At 37.7% G+C, this 19493-nt stretch overlaps 1 protein-coding gene across 1 annotated transcript; it reads right to left on the reverse strand.

Moving 5' to 3' along the window:
- Positions 1-16919: 16919 nt before the first annotated feature.
- Positions 16920-18895, reverse strand: LOC113351792. Its single transcript, XM_026595723.1, has 5 exons — positions 18320-18895; positions 18122-18278; positions 17825-17945; positions 17406-17706; positions 16920-17297 (listed from the first exon to the last, which is right to left on the reverse strand). The coding sequence occupies exons 1-5, from the start codon at positions 18893-18895 to the stop codon at positions 16920-16922; spliced, it is 1533 nt and encodes a 510-aa protein (XP_026451508.1).
- Between the last annotated feature and the right edge of the window lie 598 nt (positions 18896-19493).

Here is a 19493-nt window from a genome sequence, read left to right on the forward strand (position 1 = left end):
TCAGTAAATATTCAGAGGTAACTATACCAAAACGTTGCCTTGTAGATTTTTCAATTGGGTATTTGTACCAAGATAGTGTTCGATGTGATGTTGTGGTAATGGATGCTTGCTATCTCTTGATGAGGCGACCCTGAAAATTTTATAGAAATGTGAGTCATGATGGTTACAAGAATTTGTACCCATTCATATTTAATTATACACGCATTACATTAATGTTATCAAAAGAGTCGGTTTTTTCAACTATCACTATCGTTGCTTCGAATATGCTTTCCTGGCGTGATTTTGAAACTAAGATGTTAGATGTTGTTATGGTATTTTTATTTCCTTCCCTTCCTTAAGATGATTCAACTAGTTTGGAAATTCCTTCTCATGTCCATGGATTATTGGAAGACTTTGAAAACATATTTTCTTCGAACCTTCCAGACGTGTTATTTTCTTATCGAGATATCTATCGTTTTTTCTTAGCTCGGTTCTTCCTAATCTTATGCACTATCATACGATCCCTAAAGAGCATGCCGAACTACAACTCAAGTGGTGGAATTATTATAGAAGAGTATTGGTTCATTTCCTCAGCAACTAGACTGATCTTTAAATACTATGTTTAGATTTGTTTCTTGGATTCTTCTAGTAATGACCGCAAGTTGAAGTTTAGAGATTTGAGGCTAATAAGTACATATTTACTATACTTTTAGTATCAAATACATGCTATGAATTATTGTACAATAATTCATTTTCTTATTAATTATTGTATATTACTCTTGTTTTATTAGGTGAATCATCTAAAAGAAGTTAATTGGCACTTGAGAGTGCAAAAAGGGAAGTTAGCTATATGTGAAAAATGATCCAAGAGGATATGAAACAAGAATTATAGGTTCAAATTTGTGAAAGGTGTAAAAAGCACATAATTCCTGAAGGCACCCACGCAAGTTACTAGGGGAAGCCCTCGTGTCTCTTGAATATTAATTGGACCGGCCTTTATAAGGCACCATTTTATGATAAGGGGTGTCATCTTCTTCCCCAAATTCAAATAACCGTAGTGGATTTTGTTAAAACATAAATTCAAAGTTGTTGTAGCTTCCATGGATTTTTGGAAGTTTGAAAAGGATTAGAGTGCGTCGAACACATGAAATGGTAGCTTCTGCTAATGATATGATCGATGATGATGATCATAATCATGGTGATCGGTGGTATGATGTTTATTGAACTGAACTCAAGATCGTGTATTTACCAGTAGATTGTTTAAGATAATAGAAAATTTGGGTTATTGTTTGATTCAAATTTTAAAAGGAAATAGAGTTGTTGTTTACTGCCAACAACATGGATGAAGATGATGGAGACTTTGGGTTCGATTAGGATGTTTCATTTGATGGCGGTATGATGATGCCAATGATGGTATCCTTCCGGTGAAGGTGGATAATATTTAAAAGGAACTATTTGAATAGTCAAGTCTGAAAACGCGGGGGTATAACAACCACACCCAATATTTCATTCGGTAATATGTATGGACTAAACTCCAATATAATTCTGAGAGCACCAACTTAAAAGAGAGACTCAATCAAGAAAAATATCATAGAGCTTTATCTGTTTCTCAATACAATCAATAAATCAAATAGATAGAAATCCGTGAGACTTATTGATATGAGAATAACTCGGATGGTACCAAAGACCAATGTCCGAGTGTCAATCAAGTTCTATCCAACAAGCAAGGTCGGGTTTATAAACTGAAAAAGCGGGGGTCTAACAACCTCACCCAATATTTCGATTAGAAATATGTATGGACAAACTCCAATATACTTTTATAAGAATCAACTAGACAGTTAGACTAAATCAATAGAAAAGTATATCAAAGAGTTTTATATCTCTATCTCTTGGTTTAATTCTTACTCAAGCAAATATGCGAGTCTTGATTAAATACAAGAGATATAAACTTGGATGGTACCAAAGACCAATATCCAAGGATCAATCAATTTCCAATCAACAACCAAAGGTTGGATTTCACAATTGATCGATACAACGCACAACCTGTGATATTTTAATTATATAACAAAATATAATGCGGAATAGACATAACACAGACACCAGAAATTTTGTTAATAAGGAAATCGCAAATGCAGAAAAACCCCCAGAACTAGTCCAGATTGAACACCATACTGTATTAACCGCTACAGACACTAGCCTACTAAAAACTAACTTCGGCCTGGACTGTAGTTGAACCCTAATCAATCTCACACTGATTCAAGGTACAGTTGCGCTCCTTACGTCCGTGATACCATAAGGATACTACGCACTTGATTCCCTTAGCTGATCTCACCCATAACTAAGATTTGCTACGACCCAAAGTCGAAGACTTGATAGACAAATCTGTCTCATACAGAAAAGTCTATAGAATTGAATAAGTCTGTCTCCCCACAGAAATACCCAAGAGTTTTTGTTCCGTCTTTTGATAAATCAAGGTGAACAGGAACTAATTGATAAACCGGTCTTATATTCCCAAAGAACAACCTAGTATTATCAATCACCTCACAATAATAAAAATCGTATGGTAGCGAAACTAGATATTGTGGAATCACACACGATGAGACGAAGATGTTTTTGATTTCTTTTTATCTTTCCCTATCGGAGCTATAATCTCAAGCCAATTATTCAATTGAAATCGTACGATAGAAAATAGCAAGATCAGATTGCTCAACTACAAGAAAAGTAGTTTCGTTTGGCTTCACAATCCCAATGAAGTCTTTCAGTAGTTAACCTACAAGGTCTCGAGAAGAAACCTAAGGTTAAAGGAGAATCGACTCTAGCAAACCAACTAGTATCACACAAGAGGTGTCGGGATTAGTTTTTCAGATGCTAGATGTCTCCTTTATATAGTTTTCAAATCAGGGTTTGCAATCTAAGTTACCTTGGTAACAAAGCATTCAATATTCACCGTTAGATGAAAAACCTGATTCAGCCAAGCTAATATCTTTCAACCGTTAGATCGAAACTTAGATTATCACATAGACAAATGAAATGTATTCATTTAGGCTTGAGTAACCATACCTAAACGTGTACACTTAGTTGGTTCACAAATAGTTAACCAATGGTTATCCATATGAGCACTTTCATATTAACTGTATTCATCGTTCTCATAACTAGTTCAAATGGCTCATAAGAACTAGTTGAAGAGTTGTTCAATTGATTAGGTCTTTATTCATAGACACAGTTGAAGGCACCATTTTATGATAAGGGATGTCACCGTCTTCCGCAAATTCAAATAACCATTGTGGATTTTGTTTAAACATAAATTCAAAGTTGTTGTAGCTTCCATGGATTTTTGGAAACTTGAAAAGGATTAGAGTGTGTCGAACACATGGAATGGTGGCTTCTGCTTATGATATTATCGGTGATGATGATCATAATCATGGTAATCGGTGGTATGATGTCTATTGAACTGAACTCAAGATCGTGTATGTACCAGTAGATTGTTTAAGATAATCGAAAATTTGGGTTATTGTTTGATTCAAATTTAGAAGTATATAGAGTTGTTGTTTACTGCCAACAACATGGATGAAGATGATGGAGACTTTGGGTTCGATTAGGATGTTTCATTTGATGGCGGTATGATGATGCCAATGATGGTATCCTTCCGGTGAAGGTGGATTATATTTAAAAGGAACTATTTGAATAGTCAAGTCTGAAAACGCGGAGGTATAACAACCACACCCAATATTTCATTCGGAAATATATATGGACTAAACTCCAATATAATTATGAGAGCACCAACTTAAAAGAGAGACTCAATCAATAAATATAGCATAGAGCTTTAACTGTTTCTCAATATAATCAGTAAATCAACTAGATAGAAATCCGTGAGACTGATTGATATGAGAATAACTCGGATGGTACCAAAGACCAATGTCCGAGTGTCAATCAAGTTCAATCCAACAAGCAAGGTCGGGTTTATAAACTGAAAAGGCGGGGTTCTAAAAACCTCACTAGATATTTTGATTAGCAATCTGTATGGACAAACTCCAATATACTTTTATGAGAATCAACTAGACAGTTAGACTCAATCAATATAAAAGTATATCAAAGATTTTTATATCTCTATCTCTTGATTAAATTCTTACTCAAGCAAATCTGCGAGTCTTGATTAAATAAAAGAGATATAAACTTGGATGGTACCAAAGACCAATATCCAAGGATCAATCAATTTCCAATCAACAACCTAAGGTTGGATTTCACAATTGATCGATACAACGCACAACCTGTGATATTTTAATTATATAACAAAATACAATGTGGAATAGAAATAACACAGACACCAGAAATTTTGTTAATAAGGAAATCGCAAATGCATAAAAACCCCGGGACCTAGTCCAGATTGAAGACCACACTGTATTAACCGCTACAGACACTAGCCTACTAAAAACTAACTTCGGCCTGGACTGTAGTTGAACCCTAATCAATCTCACACTGATTCAAGTTACAGTTGCGCTCCTTACGTCTCTGATCCCAGCAGGATACTATGCACTTGATTCCCTTAGCTGATCTCACCCACAACTAAGAGTTGCTACGACCCAAAGTCGAAGACTTGATAGACAAATCTGTCTCATATAGAAAAGTCTATAGAATTGAATAAGTCTGTCTCCCACAGAAATACCCAAGAGTTTTTGTTCCGTCTTTTGATAAATCAAGGTGAACGGGAACTAATTGATAAACCGGTCTTATATTCCCGAAAAACAACCTAGTATTATCAATCACCTCACAATAATCAAAATCGTATGGTAGCAAAACTAGATATTGTGGAATCACAAGCGATGAGACGAAGATGCTTGTGATTTCTTTTTATCTTGCCCTATCGGAGATATAATCTCAAGCCAATTATTCAAATGAACTCATACGATAGAAAATAGCAAGATCAAATCGCTCAACTACAAGAAAAGTAGTTTCGTCTGGCTTCACAATCCCAATGAAGTATTTCAGTCGTTAACCTACGGGGTCTCGAGAATAAACCTAAGGTTAAAGGAGAATCGACTCTAGCAAACCAACTAGTATCACACAAGAGGTGTGGGGATTATTTTTTCCAGATTCTAGATGTATCCTTTATATGGTTTTCAAATCAGGGTTTGCAATCTAAGTTACCTTGGTAACAAAGCATTCAATATTCACCGTTAGATGAAAAACCTGATTCAGCTTAGCTAATATCTTTCAAACGTTAGATCAAACTTAGATTGTCACACACACAAATGAAATGTATTCATTTACGTTTGAGTAACCGTAACTAAACGTGTACACTTAGTTGGTTCACAAATAGTTAACCAATGGTTATCCATATGAGCATTTTCATATTAACCGTATTCATCTTTCTCATAACTAGTTCAAATGACTCATAAGAACTAGTTGAAGAGTTGTTCAATTGCTTAGATATTTATTCATAGACACAGTTGAAGGAACCATTTTATGATAACGGATGTCATCGTTTTCCCCAAATTCAAATAACCATAGTGGATTTTGTTGAAACATAAATTCAAAGTTGTTCTAGCTTCCATGGATTTTTGGAAGCTTGAAAAGGATTAGAGTGTGTCGAACACATGGAATGGTAGCTTCTGCTAATGATATGATCGGTGATGATGATCACAATCATGGTGATCGGTGGTATGATGTTTATTGAACTGAACTCAAGATCGTGTATTGACCACTAGATTGTTTAAGATAATAGAAAATTTGGGTTATTGTTTGATTCAAATTTAGAAGGATATAAAGTTGTTGTTTACTTCCAACAAGATGGATGAAGATGATGGAGACTTTGGGTTCGATTAGGATGTTTCATTTGATGGCGGTATGATGATGCCACTGATGGTATCCTTCCGCTGAAGGTGGATAATATTTAAGAGGAACTATTAGAATAGTCTAGTCTGAAAACGCGGGGGTATAACAACCACACCCAATATTTCATTCGGAAATATGTATGGACTAAACTCCAATATAATTCTGAGAGCACCAACTTAAAAGAGAGACTCAATCAAGAAAGATATCATAGAGCTTTAACTGTCTCTCAATACAATACATAAATCAACTAGATAGAAATCCGTGAGACTTATTGATATGAGAATAACTCGGATGGTACCAAAGACCAATGTCCGAGTGTCAATCAAGATCTATCTAACAAGCAAGGTCGGGTTTATAAACTGAAAAGGCGGGGGTCTAACAACCTCACCCGATATTTCAATTAGCAATCTGTATGGACAAACTCCAATATACTTTTATGAGAATCAACTAGACAGTTAGACTCAATCAATAGAAAAGTATATCAAAGAATTTTATATCTCTATCTCTTGATTTAATTCTTACTCAAGCAAATCTGCGAGTCTTGATTAAATACAAGAGATATAAACTTGGATGGTACCAAAGACCAATATCCAAGGATCAATCAATTTCCAATCAACAACCAAATGTTGGATTTCACAATTGATCGATACAACGCACAACCTGTGATATTTCAATTATATAACAAAATATAATGCGGAATAGAAATAACACAGACACCAGAAATTTTGTTAACGAGGAAACTGCAAATGCAGAAAAACCCTGGGACCTAGTCCATATTGGACACCATACTGTATTAACCGCTACAGACACTAGCCTACTAAAAACTAACTTCGGCCTGGACTGTAGTTGAACCCTAATCAAACTCACACCGATTCAAGGTACAGTTGCGCTCCTTACGTCTCTGATCCCAGCAGGATACTGCGCACTTGATTCCCTTAGCTGATCTCACCCACAACTAAGAGTTGCTACGACTTAAAGTCGAAGACTTGATAGAAAAATCTGTCTCATACAGAAAAGTCTATAGAATTGAATAAATCTGTCTCCCACAGAAATACCCAAGAGTTTTTGTTCCGTCTTTTGATAAATCAAGGTGAACAGGAACTAATTGATAAACCGGTCTTATATTCCCAAAGAACAACCTAGTATTATCAATAACCTCACAATAATAAAAATCGTATGGTAGCGAAATTAGATATTCTAGAATCACAAACGATGAGACGAAGATGTTTGTGATTTCTTTTTATCTTGCCCTATCGGAGATATAATCTCAAGCCAATTATTCAGTTTAACTCGTACGATAGAAAATAGCAAGATCAGATCGCTCAACTACAAGAAAAGTAGTTTCATTTGGCTTCACAATCCCAATGAAGTCTTTCAGTCGTTAACCTACAGGGTCTCGAGAAGAAACCTAAGGTTAAAGGAGAATCTACTCTGTAAAACCAACTAGTATCACACATGAGGTGTGGTGATTAGTTTTTCCAGATGCTAGATGTCTCCTTTATATAGTTTTCAAATCAGGGTTTGCAATCTAAGTTACCTTGGTAACAAAGCATTCAATATTCACCGTTGGATGAAAAACCGGATTCAGCCAAGCTAATATCTTTCAACCGTTAGATCAAAACTTAACTTGTCACACACACAAATGAAATGTAATCATTTAGGTTTGAGTAACCGTACCTAAACGTGTACACTTAGTTGGTTCACAAATAGTTAACCAATGGTTATCCATATGAGCACTTTCATATTAACCGCATTCATCTTTCTCATAACTCAAATGACTCATAAGAACTAGTTGAAGAGTTGTTCAATTGCTTAGGTCTTTATTCATAGACACAATTGAAACAAAATCGGTTTGATCCACTGTAGATGGTGGATTTTCATGAAACCTAATAAATAAAACTTTTACTACTGCAACTAGACCATGTCTATTCAAAATTTTATGAATATCTTTCATGTTAGGGATTTTTGCTCGTTCCTTCAACTAACGAACAAACAGGCATATATACGTTTTCTAAAACTTCTTCGTAAATCTTACGCATGCATGAAACCATGGGATTTTTGTTTTATGAACAACTCATGAAATTATAAAGCACACAACAAAAAAAATAAAATAAAATATATATATATCGCACGGACTTACCTGTCGGCGTCGGCCGGAATTCTGCCGGACGGACGGGCGGCGGTGCTGGATCCACCGAGTTCTCCTGCTGCTGATGCTCGTGAGGTGATGAAGAGAAGAGTGTCCGGTCAATCAAAAAACACAAAAAGAATTTCAAGGCTTCTTCCCTTTTATATTAATTCTATTTCAAAAACCTAATAAAACACCGGTTTCCTTTTTGAGCTCGGGCCCATAAATCCTAAGTTGACCAAAACTGGGCCTTTGACCGACCAAATCAGCAATGCTCTATATCTCCGTGCTCATGGAATCACGCCCTATCATACCATCAAGGTTCCTCACCCACACATTTTCTCGTACATGACACCATTGGAGTAAATTGAGGATTCTGAAACTACCTTTGTAGACTGAGTTTAACCACTAATCTCTCGTCGACTGAAAATCACCATTTAATGCTTACTTCGGAACATGATTGTCCCTCACTAAGCAGGGGACTTAATGTAGATGGTGGATTTTCAACAAAGGACAAAACCGTAAAATCATGATACATGTTTCTGACACGGCTTTCAGGCATGTGATGATTCATATTTTACGAAGCCATGATGAATATGCATATCGGAAGGCCTCCACTAGCTGATCGTTCGATACCTCGCATTCCATCATGCCCTCTATGTAGAATAACATAATTGGGCGGTTCTCCGTAAGATTGAGAGCAACACCGCCTTCAGGACATCGGTGACACTCACTGTTCCCTGACTACATGAGAGACACCCCCCTCTACATAGAAGAACGATTGGGCGGTTCTCTGTAAGATTGAGAGCAATAACGCCTTCAGGACGTCGGTGATACTCATTGTTCCCTGACTATGTAGAGAGACGTGTATAGACCCAAGCAGTTCTCCGTAAGATTGAGAACAATAACGTCTTCGGGACTTCGGCAACACTTGTTGTTTCACTGACTATACACAAGAGATTAAATTATACCGTGATATTCAGCACTGAATTCCTAGAAGATAATCTATCTTATCTCATTACTCCTATTTCATGATCGAAATGGTAATAGATAAATGTATTACTCCGATTTCATGATCGAATCCACGGCTGATCTCATGAAATAGTAATAGATATTACTCCAATTTCATGGTCAAACCCACGGCTGGTCTCATGAAATGGTAATATCACCATTTATTTTATCACTCCGATTTCATGGTCGAATCCACGATCCCATGGAATGGTAATACCTATTCTATTATTCCGAATTCATGGTCGAATCCACGGATGATCCTATGAATTGATGATAAAAAATTACTCATCTTTATTACTCAGTTTCATGAATTATTCACCAATGAATTTCATAAATTAGTAATAAATACTCAACAACCGGGCATCTGGACCACCATTGAGTAAGCCCCATAAAATGGTGCAAGTGTACTCGACAATGATGCATGACTGAGCACCCGGATGCAAAAACGAGTATTCAAAAATATGGAAAACGAGGAATCCTACACAAAACAGGAGAGATAAACAAATAATAATAATAAAATAATGGAGAGGCACCCATGGGCCGGGCCCACCGGCCGGCCGTGCCCTAGCCGTGGCCGGTCCCATGCCTCTCTATTATTTTTTATTTTATCATTTTCATGAACTCATGAAAACTCCGTCTTCCCAGCAACTTTCCTTGTTTGAGCAAAACTCACGGTTTCTCCATATTTTGATGAACTCATGGAAAATAATATAAAATTAGGAAAAGGAGTGCGGGACCGGGCAACATAGCCATGCCCAAGCAGTGGTCGGTCCCACACCTTGCAAACCCTAACTTTTCATAATTATTACTTCCCTCAACTCATGAAACTCCCTTGTTTCAACAAAAACTCATGGATTCTCCATAACTTCAAGGATTCTCCATAACTTCAAGGATTCATGAAGAATAATATTATAAAATAGGGAAAGGTCTGCGGGACCGGGAAACCTAGCCGCCTGGCCATGCCCAAGCGTGTCCGGTCCCACACCTTGCAAACCCTAACTTTTCATAATTATTATTTTCCTCAATTCATGAAACCCCTGGGTTTGAGCAAAATTCATGATTTCTTCATATTTTCTCATATATTGCTCAAATCACGAAAACCAAAAGCCAACATGGTCACACGACTGGATAGCCTCTCAAGACAATTTTTAATATTAAAACACTTTTATTTTAATATTTTCAAAATATTAATGAATTGAGCATACATGCTCATTCCAACAAAAATCAAGAGTTTCTGCCAAGATGAAACTCTTCTGAAAATTCACAATGTTGCTCGAACGCGCATCAGAAAATACTGAAACTCTCAGTAGGGAGAAACGGACACCACGACAACACGTGCATGCCTTCATGACCGACCAGAGTCATTCCTAGGGCTTGCACAAAGCCGGTCCCACTTGTTTTCATAATTCTGACCTAATTTGCTCAATTGCTCATACTGCGCCCAAACTCTCTCCAACCAACTGGAGGATTCTTAAAACGGCCAACAATTGGTCACGTGACCACCAAGAGCCGGTCCCATGGCCTCTTGGTCGGTCCCCCATCTCTCATACCTGGGTTTTATCACCTAATGTTGAACCCAGCAATATTTCAGAAAATGATGAAACCGGCATTCAATCGTCATTCTTTCACCAACTCTCAAAACTGAGAACCCTGGTGCATGCTTACTCGAGCACTGGGCACCACATGGACCCCCATCATCCCATGTGGTCAGTCTCTCTTCACTCGTGATCAATTTTCAGCAATTTGCCAATCGATGAAGGATTGATCAAAAATTAGGGTTTCGAACAAACGCTCATGAAATCAGCATTCTGAGCAAGTTCAAACATTAAATTATGTTGATCCAACAATCAGCATCTAAATTAATGATATAATATTCGGTAATCTATCAATATTTTAATTAATATTTTATTGGATCACGTTACCAGTAAATAATTCGCCGAGTTGAGCAATACTTGCTCAATTGCCTGAATATTTATCCAACTAACAATATTCAGTAATCTGTCGAATTGAGAAATACTTGTTCAGTTGCTCGTCAAATTCTCAATATTCAGTGATTTGCAGAATTGAGCAATACTTGCTCAGTCACTCAAATATTGGTCGATAATTCACTGAATCGCTGAGCATTCATCACTCATGCTCGATTCAACAAAATCTAGACTCATTGTCTAAACAGTCAACAACTGACCAATTAAAACACGTCTGCCTTGCAGACTTCACGATTCGTGAGACATCAATCACGTCACAAATGGGGGATACCACTTAGGGTTTTGGTCTGGCGGTCTACGGCACGTGGGTTCATCCACAACGAGAAGTGTGCGTAAGTTGTGCAAACGATTGAAGGAGTTAGCAAAGTAGTGGGTGCACGATCAGTCAAGTCTCCACACGACATTGAACTGACTTTACCACGATCTCCCACTTTCCCACTCTTTCACTCAAGAAACCGTCACACTTACAGGGATCAATGTGTTCATTACTCTGACAGTATAAATAAGTCTCTGAATCCATGATTGAAAAACAAGAATTACATCAATAATCATCCACACAGAATTTCTCGAGTAACTACTCTCAAGAATTCATCAATCTACCAGAACTTATTTGAACTCAACAGTTCACCAATTATTGCAGAAACCCACAACACATCCACAATCCTTGATCATCATTGATCCACACAATTCTCAGCTTCCCTCCTACAGATCAACCCATCTCCCTCTTTGCGACCGAATTGACTCTGAAATGGCCATTGTTTTGGTTTAGGCCGGAGTCATACAGATTGATTTCCCGAATCTAAGCACCCCCTTTGCAGCGGTGCATCTGTGTGAGGATTAACATTTTGCCCAGCTGAGGAGTCTTGACAGCACGCTCAACTCTGCACTTTCCCAAAAAGTCGTCGGCTCGTTTTTCCCCATCCACATCCACTTGAATCAATTCATGAACAATATAGCCACGGTTTGCAAAGATTTCATTCCTTATAATTTATTGTTTTAAGTTCATGAACTACCGATTTGAGATATCACCAGCTTGAGTACGCGTACGGGTATGCGTACCTTAGCTACCGGATTTGAGTTTACAAACTCAGCAGAAATTTTCGGTTCGAAAACTTCCATGGGTACGCGTACCTAAGGTGACTGGTTTACTAGTTTACAAACTTACAAACTCCAGCATAAATTTTCGGTATGAAAACTTCCGTTAGGCGTACGGGTACGTGTACTCAACCTGTCTCCTTCACCAATACCGCATGCACACATATGCACGCACTTGGCTTCCGGTACATGGATTTATACACTAATGTGCGGACACACTATATATGCTTATATCCATAGATGGTAATATCAACTCTACATTTCAATCATTGGAACATTCTTCTATAATGTTATAACAATCGTTATTCACGACTATCATCATCAAAGCTATTTTCAAGATTGAAACGTCATCATGACTTTTATCACGGGTAAAGATGAAAATGGTTAAAGCGAAAGCTTACCAACACATATTTCGAGAAAAAGATAGACGAGTAAACTCGGCTGGAAATAGCAAATGTGTAAGTATGAAAACTATCATACTTAAACGACTTTGTCTCAAGAGTAGGAGATAGAATAGAATTTTGAGTGATAGATAAGTTCAAGTCTCCACATACCTTTTAGTCGGATGAATTTCCACCGGTTCCTCGAGTAGTTCTTCGTCTTCGTAAGATGATCGCCATGGAGTCTGGAGCTTCAACTACACTTGACTATCCTAGACCGAGACTTGGTCATAAGTAAACTAGAAATCAAGACATATAGTTTTGATCACTAATATTGACAAACATGCTTGAGATAGCAATGCATGCGATTTCGACCGAGCAATGCTCTAACAATCTCCCCCTTTGTCAATTTTAGTGGCAAAACTATCAATACATATGGATTACAAAATAGATAAAAACTTTGTAGATTCTCGTCCACATGCTTGATCTCCTTGGTGCTTCAGCATTACTCGAAATCTTCGTCACTTCCAAGTACTCTAGTTCCAAAGGTTGTAAGTTTAGCATCATCGTTGTTGAAGTTCCGTAGCCATAACAATGAGAAAACAAATGCTCTCGATCATTGTTATACAGTGTCATAGTATTATTACACAACATAATCAAAGTTCTCATATCACAACTTCGACAACAATACTATGGTGATATGTATCACTCCCCCTTAGTCAATACTTCGTCTCAACACGAAAACCACTCCCCCTTACATAATGATCTGTAAAACACGTAAACCATATGTATTTTTAGTGTGAACTACATATTAATTCTCTCCTTTTTTGTCAATAAAATTGGTAAAGGTACGAAAACGGGATCCTAATGAAATTCTCATGGAGACACTTCAAGACCAAAGAAAAGTACATATCAACTTTGTTTTGATGCAATCATAAAGTCGAAGCTAAATGCATTCATCACGGAGTTTATAAAGATACAAGATAACTCCTCAAATATTCCACAGCCGCACTCCCCACAAAGATATGGAAATTAAGCGCAAGTTCAAAAGAACTCTCCCCCATTTGATGTCATTCCCGAAAGAACAACAAGAGCGACCTTACTTTTACAAGAAAATAAGGATTTCTTTGGACACCAAAAACCAAAAATTGATTTTGTTATCCAAAAATTCTCAATCAAATTAACCACAAGAGAACCCATGATTAATCTAATCGGAATACACAACCAAAATAATCACAAACGAATCTACAATTAGTTTAGTTGGAAATGCTCACACAATAAAACTTATGGAGCCACACAGTATATACATAAAATATGGATCAGGGAAGATCAATACTGCGGAATATACAAGGATTCATATTATATTTTCCATCATTATTTGCATAACGATATACAACAAACATAATCCTTGTAAACAAAAGATTTTAACCTATCTTCCATCAAAGAATTGACATAATAGGCTTAACTTTTGTTTGTCAAAAGTTCATCCATTCTTTTAACAATACATGCATATCGACATATAAACGAGATAACTTTCGACATTATATGGGACAATAAAAGTTCACAGACGCAAACACACATATCCCATAACATATTGCAGTATATAAAACCATAAAGATTAATACTGCAATCATCATCTTCCAAAACAATTTTTTAGAATTTAAACAAATAAACCTAAAAACATGAAGATGAAAACGTTGGACATAGCTATGTGTACTCACAATAATGGCTATTCCAAACTCTAGTTATTCTTCTAAACAAAACACAAGAATAAAATTCTCATAAGAAGATTTACTAGATAAACAAAAAGCAAAACATCTACTAGAAACCGATCACAAGCTAAATCAAGGTTCACGTCCGCCAGCTTCACGGGTCTCGATGCCTTTGAGCTTGTGATTCATAAATATCAACTGCGTCTTCGGAGAAGATATCCTCATTGAGAAGTTCTTTAACATGTGATTTTATGAGACCAAGGTCAGTAGTAACCTTTTTCAACTCAATTCTACCCACATCAAGATCCTTCATTGTATCAACAAGTTGCAGTTTTGCTTCCTCAAAGTATTTAAGAAAGTCATGAACCACTTCAGCAGAAACCATATCCTCATTCTCAACATCTTGGTGTGAGTAGGAATAGTATCATGAGGCATTAGGTGCACCATTTTCTACAAGAGTTCTTTTCTTCCTCCCTTTTGATTCGAAACCAAAACCTTTCTCAAGAAATCCCTTTGCAAAATCACCATAGCGATATGAAGAAGATGACATTCTTGATAACCCGGAAAATAACCTAGAGTATGCGTACGTGACTTACGAAACTCAACAGGTCGGGTACTTAAAAGATTTCTTATGGAAGGAATGTTAGGGTTTCCTTAATTGGCTCATGCCAGTCACATGGGTAACCTGTACGACATCAATCTCGACCCAAAAGCAAGACAACAGTCATGCTGTAGTGATCTTACTACAAAGAAGAGAAATCTGAGGTTTAAGATTAGATTGAAGAAGAAGAAGAAGAAGAAGAAGAAGAAGAAGAAGACTGAGAAGGATAAGAACAAGAGCTGCTGAGGAAAATTAGTTTTTAATTAATAATTTCTTAAGGATCCAATGGCTGCAGGGATACAACTATAAAGGTTATTCATGTACAACACATGACTTGTTAAACACACTCAGACAAAATATAAAGGAAACCAGAGTAATACAATTGGGCCGGGCTTAGTACTAAGGGTTTATTACAAATACCCCCTACTCAATTTGATTCTTGTCCTCAAGAATCACCTTTGGAAACTGGAGTTTGATGGCTGCCCTATCCTCCCAAGTGGCTTCTACAGCAGTTGAATGAGTCCAGTGCACCAATACCTGCTCCACTAGTTGCTGGTGCTTCTTAACTGTCCTAGTAGACAAAATATGGAAGGGAGATACCTTCAAACAACCATTTGAGTCTAGTAATGGAAGTACAGTCTGTGGCAACAGCCCTGCTCCAAGCTTTGGCTTCAATTGTGATACATGTCACACTGGATGAATTCTGGATGTGGCAGGAAGGCTGAGTTTGTAGGATACCTTTTCCACCTTGGCAAAAACTTGATAAGGGACAAAAAATTTGGCTGACAGCTTTAAGCTCTTTCTCAGTTGCATAGAGGTTTGCCTGTATGGCTGCAACCTCAGATAAACCCAATCACTTACCTGGAATTCCTTTTCAGTTCTTCTCTTATCAGCTTGTTGTTTTATTCCGTGATGTGCTTCCTCCAAGGTGGACTTCAGTATGACCCCCATAGCTTGTCTTCTCTGCAAGTAATCTTCCACAGAGGCATTTGAATACAGTTGATGTGAGAAGAGCCCAAATTTATGAGGCTTGTATCCATACAAAGAAAGCTTGAAATGGAGTAGTTTTAAGGCTGGTATGATAAGTGGAATTAAACCACCACTCAACTAAAGACAGCAATCTAACCCATTTGGTGGGTCTATAACTTGTCATACACCTTAGGTAAGATTCCAGGCATGCATTGACTCTTTCAGTCTATCCATCTGTCTGTGGATGGTAGGCAGAGCTCATGTGCAATGATGTTCCCATTTTATTGAATAATTCTTGACAAAAGTGACTGAAAAATATGCTATCCCTGTCTGAAATTATTGTAATTGGTAATGCATGTAACTTGAATATGTTGTCAAGAAATACCTTTTCTACTGAAGCAGCTGTGAAGGGATTTCTTAGTGGCATGAAGTGGCTGTACTTGGTGAACCTGTCCACTACCACCATGGTGACTTCTCTACCTTATGGCTTGGGAAGCCCTGTAATAAAATCCATGGAAATATGTTTCCATGCTTGGTCTGGTACTGGTAATGGTTACAGCAAACCCCCAGGAGAAGTATGTGGAATCTTGTGTTGTTGGAATATGTCACACTCCTGGATATATTTGAACAAAATTTTCTTCATGCCTGTCCAATGAAAGAATTCCTTTGCTCTCTGATAACTAGCTTATGTACCTGAGTGCCCCCTACAGAAGAAGAATGTACTACAGCTAATACTTGTTGTCTCAATGTTCCAGCAGAGCCAATATATACTCTACTTTTGTACCTCAGTATACCTTGAAGAAGTGTATAAGGACCTCTACTTTTATGAGAGACTGTTAATTGTCGAACTAGTTCAGAGGCCAGTTTATCTGAATTGTAGATAACTTGTACTTCACTCAGCCATATAGGTTGAAGTTGAGAAATAAGTTGACATTGAGGATAGGAAGAATGTGGGACTCTGGACAAGGCATCAGCTACCTTTTTCTCAACACCTATCTTGTAGCAAACTGTGTAGTCATACCCAAGTAGCTTGGAAAGCCACTTTTGCTGCATCATAGATTGAAGCCTCTTCTCTAAGAAGTATTTTAGGCTCTGGTGATCTGTATGGATAGTAAAGTGATTTCCCAATAAGTAGGGTCTCCATTTTTTCACAGCCATTACAATAGCAAGAAATTCCTTCTCATAAGTAGACATTGACATAAATCTTGTTCCCATGCCTTTGCTGAATTAAGCAATTAGCTTCTTTTTATGCATTAACACTGCTCCTACCCCTGTATCACAAACATCTGTCTCTACTTCAAAGGGTAGAGTGAAATCTGGAAGCACCAGTACTGGGGTAGTAGTGACAGCTTGCTTGAGTGTCTCAAATGCAGATTGTACATCAGCCTTCCAGTGGAAGTTGTCCTTCTTTAATAACTCTGTCAAGGGCCTGCAAATAATCCCATAGTTCCTCACAAATTTTCTATAGTACCATGTGAGACCTAGGAATCCTCTGAGTTCCTTTAAGGTGGAGGGTACTGGCCATTTGATCATGCAATCAACCTTTGCTGGGTCAGCTGATAATCCTTCACCATTGATGATGTGGCCGAGATACTCCACTTTCTTCTAGCCAAAAGTGAATTTACTGAGCTTAGCAAATAAGGAGTGCTGCTGTAAAGTCTTTAGAGTGATTTCTAAATGTTCTAAATGAGACTCCATGTTAGGACTGTAAACCAGAATGTCGTCGAAGAACACCAAAATGAACTTCCTCAGATGTGGATGGAAAACATCATTCATCAAATCTTGAAAGGAAGCTGGGGCATTGGTTAAGCCAAAAGGCATTACCATGAACTCATAATGCCCTTTATGTGTCTTGAAAGCAGTTTTATAAGTATCCGGAGGAAAAACTCGAATTTGATGGTATCCTGCTCGTAAGTCTATCTTGGTGAAGATCTGTGAACCAAATAACTCATCCAAGAGCTCTTCCATGATGGGTATAGGGTATTTATCCTTGACAGTAGCTTCATTCAGCTTCCTATAGTCGACACAAAATCGCCAGATGCCATTTTTTTTTCTTCACTAGTAGTATTGGGGAAGAAAAGGGGCTTCGACTAGGTTGTATTACTCCCGATTTTAGCATCTCTTGCACTAACCGATCCACTACTTGCTTCTGAATGTAAGGAATACGATAGGGTCGCTGGTTTGGAGGTGTAGTGAGGAACTTTAATGGAATATGACGGTCATGTGCCCTTGATGGGGGAAGTGTGGTGGGTTCTTGAAAACAGATTCATATTTATGAAGTAATGGTAAGATGGGAGCAAGTGTTTCTAGTTGTGCCTCACAAGCATTTATGGTAAATAATCGGCCCACCATTCCATTTTTATTCTTCTTAAGCCATTTACGTAAAGCTTTACCAGTCATCATAAAAATTTGAGCTGTAGGAGTATTACCTTGAAGCTTAACTTTCTCTCCATTTTTAGAGAATTCCACCGTAAGCTTGTTGACGTCGAAGACCATGGGGCTCATTCCACGCATCCAATCAACCCCCAGAACCATGTCAGAGCCTCCCAAGGTTAGAAGCCGCATATCAAATTGGAAGTCGTGCCCCTGCATCTTCCAGCTAAGGAGGGACATTTAGCATCACTGACCATTTTGTTTTCATTATCTACTGCCCCTGACAATGATGCCGCAGGTAAGATATGTCCACCACACCTTGACGCTGCTGCTGGATCTAGAAAGCTATGCGTACTGCCGCTGTCTATCAGGATTGTCAGTGGCTGCTTCTTGACTGTTCCCTCTATCCGAATGGTGTTGTGAGAAACATTGCCAGCAAGATCATGTACTGAGATTTCAACTTCCTCTTCTTGGGAAGGAGATAATGGACTTTCAAGTGGAGATTCTTCTCCAGACTGTTTTGACTCTTCATCATCTGCGGATAGCATGTGAATCTGTTGTTTGATGCACTTATGCCCCGCTTGAAACACTTCATCACAGTTGTAACAGAGGCCCTTCTCTCTGCGTTTCTGCATCTCTGCATAAGAGAGTTTTTTGATGGGTGGTGGAGAATTTGCAGTAGAGGAAGAAATTTTTTTAGAGAAGGTTTTAGGACTTGTAACTGGGGAAGTAGTATTTCTGGGAGAATAGCTGTTTGGGACAAAGAGTAGAGGAGGCTTATATGAGGGTTTATTTTTCTTAGATGCATTCTCTATGAGTGCCTCTTGCATTCTGGCTAAGTAAACTACATTTGCCAGTGTTTTGGGTGAAAACATTTGAACGTGCAATCAAAGCTCATCCTTAAGGCCACTAATGAAACTTGAAGTGAAATAATCTTCAGTGAGGTGAGGGTTTTTTGCTATCATCAAGGCCTTTAACTCTTCAAAAATATCTTGATAATCAAGTACAGATTCAATTTGAGTGAGTTTGTTAAATTCTCCTACAACATCATCATGACCAAGCTCTTGAAATCTTAAACAAATGTTCTCTAAGGAAACCTTCCCATGTTATAACTTGTTTACCAATCTGATAGTCTTGAAACCAGATATCAACTTTTCCTTCTAGGTACATGGAAGCTATATCAACCATTTGTGGCTCAGACATATTATGCATCATAAAGAATTTCCTACACTTCCTAATCCAGGATCTGGGATTAATCCCATGGAATCTGGGAAATTCTTCTTAGGTCTAGGTTGTTGAAATTGAGTTTGTTCTTGATTATTAACAACATAAAAAGGTTGTATAACATTTTCACCTGAATTATTTTGATTACCATTTGGTGGAGGACCCAAGATTCCGTTTCGATTTGAGCTCCTTTCACCTGAAGCT

This window comes from Papaver somniferum, chromosome 2 (assembly GCF_003573695.1).
Source record: "Papaver somniferum cultivar HN1 chromosome 2, ASM357369v1, whole genome shotgun sequence".
In the NCBI taxonomy this organism is placed as follows: domain Eukaryota; kingdom Viridiplantae; phylum Streptophyta; class Magnoliopsida; order Ranunculales; family Papaveraceae; genus Papaver; species Papaver somniferum.

What these genes read in the sequence shown, in the direction of transcription:
- LOC113351792 (XM_026595723.1), bottom strand. Translation starts at nt 18,895, where the DNA reads ATGCAAGAGGCACTCATAGAGAATGCATCTAAGAAAAATAAACCCTCA. An exon ending in AGAGAAAGTTAAGCTTCAAG is followed by an intron (nt 17,946 to 18,121) that starts GTAATACTCCTA and finishes TCTGTTTTCAAG; the next exon opens with AACCCACCACACTTCCCCCA. An exon ending in TGTTCTTCGACGACATTCTG is followed by an intron (nt 17,298 to 17,405) that starts GTTTACAGTCCT and finishes ACTTTTGGCTAG; the next exon opens with AAGAAAGTGGAGTATCTCGG.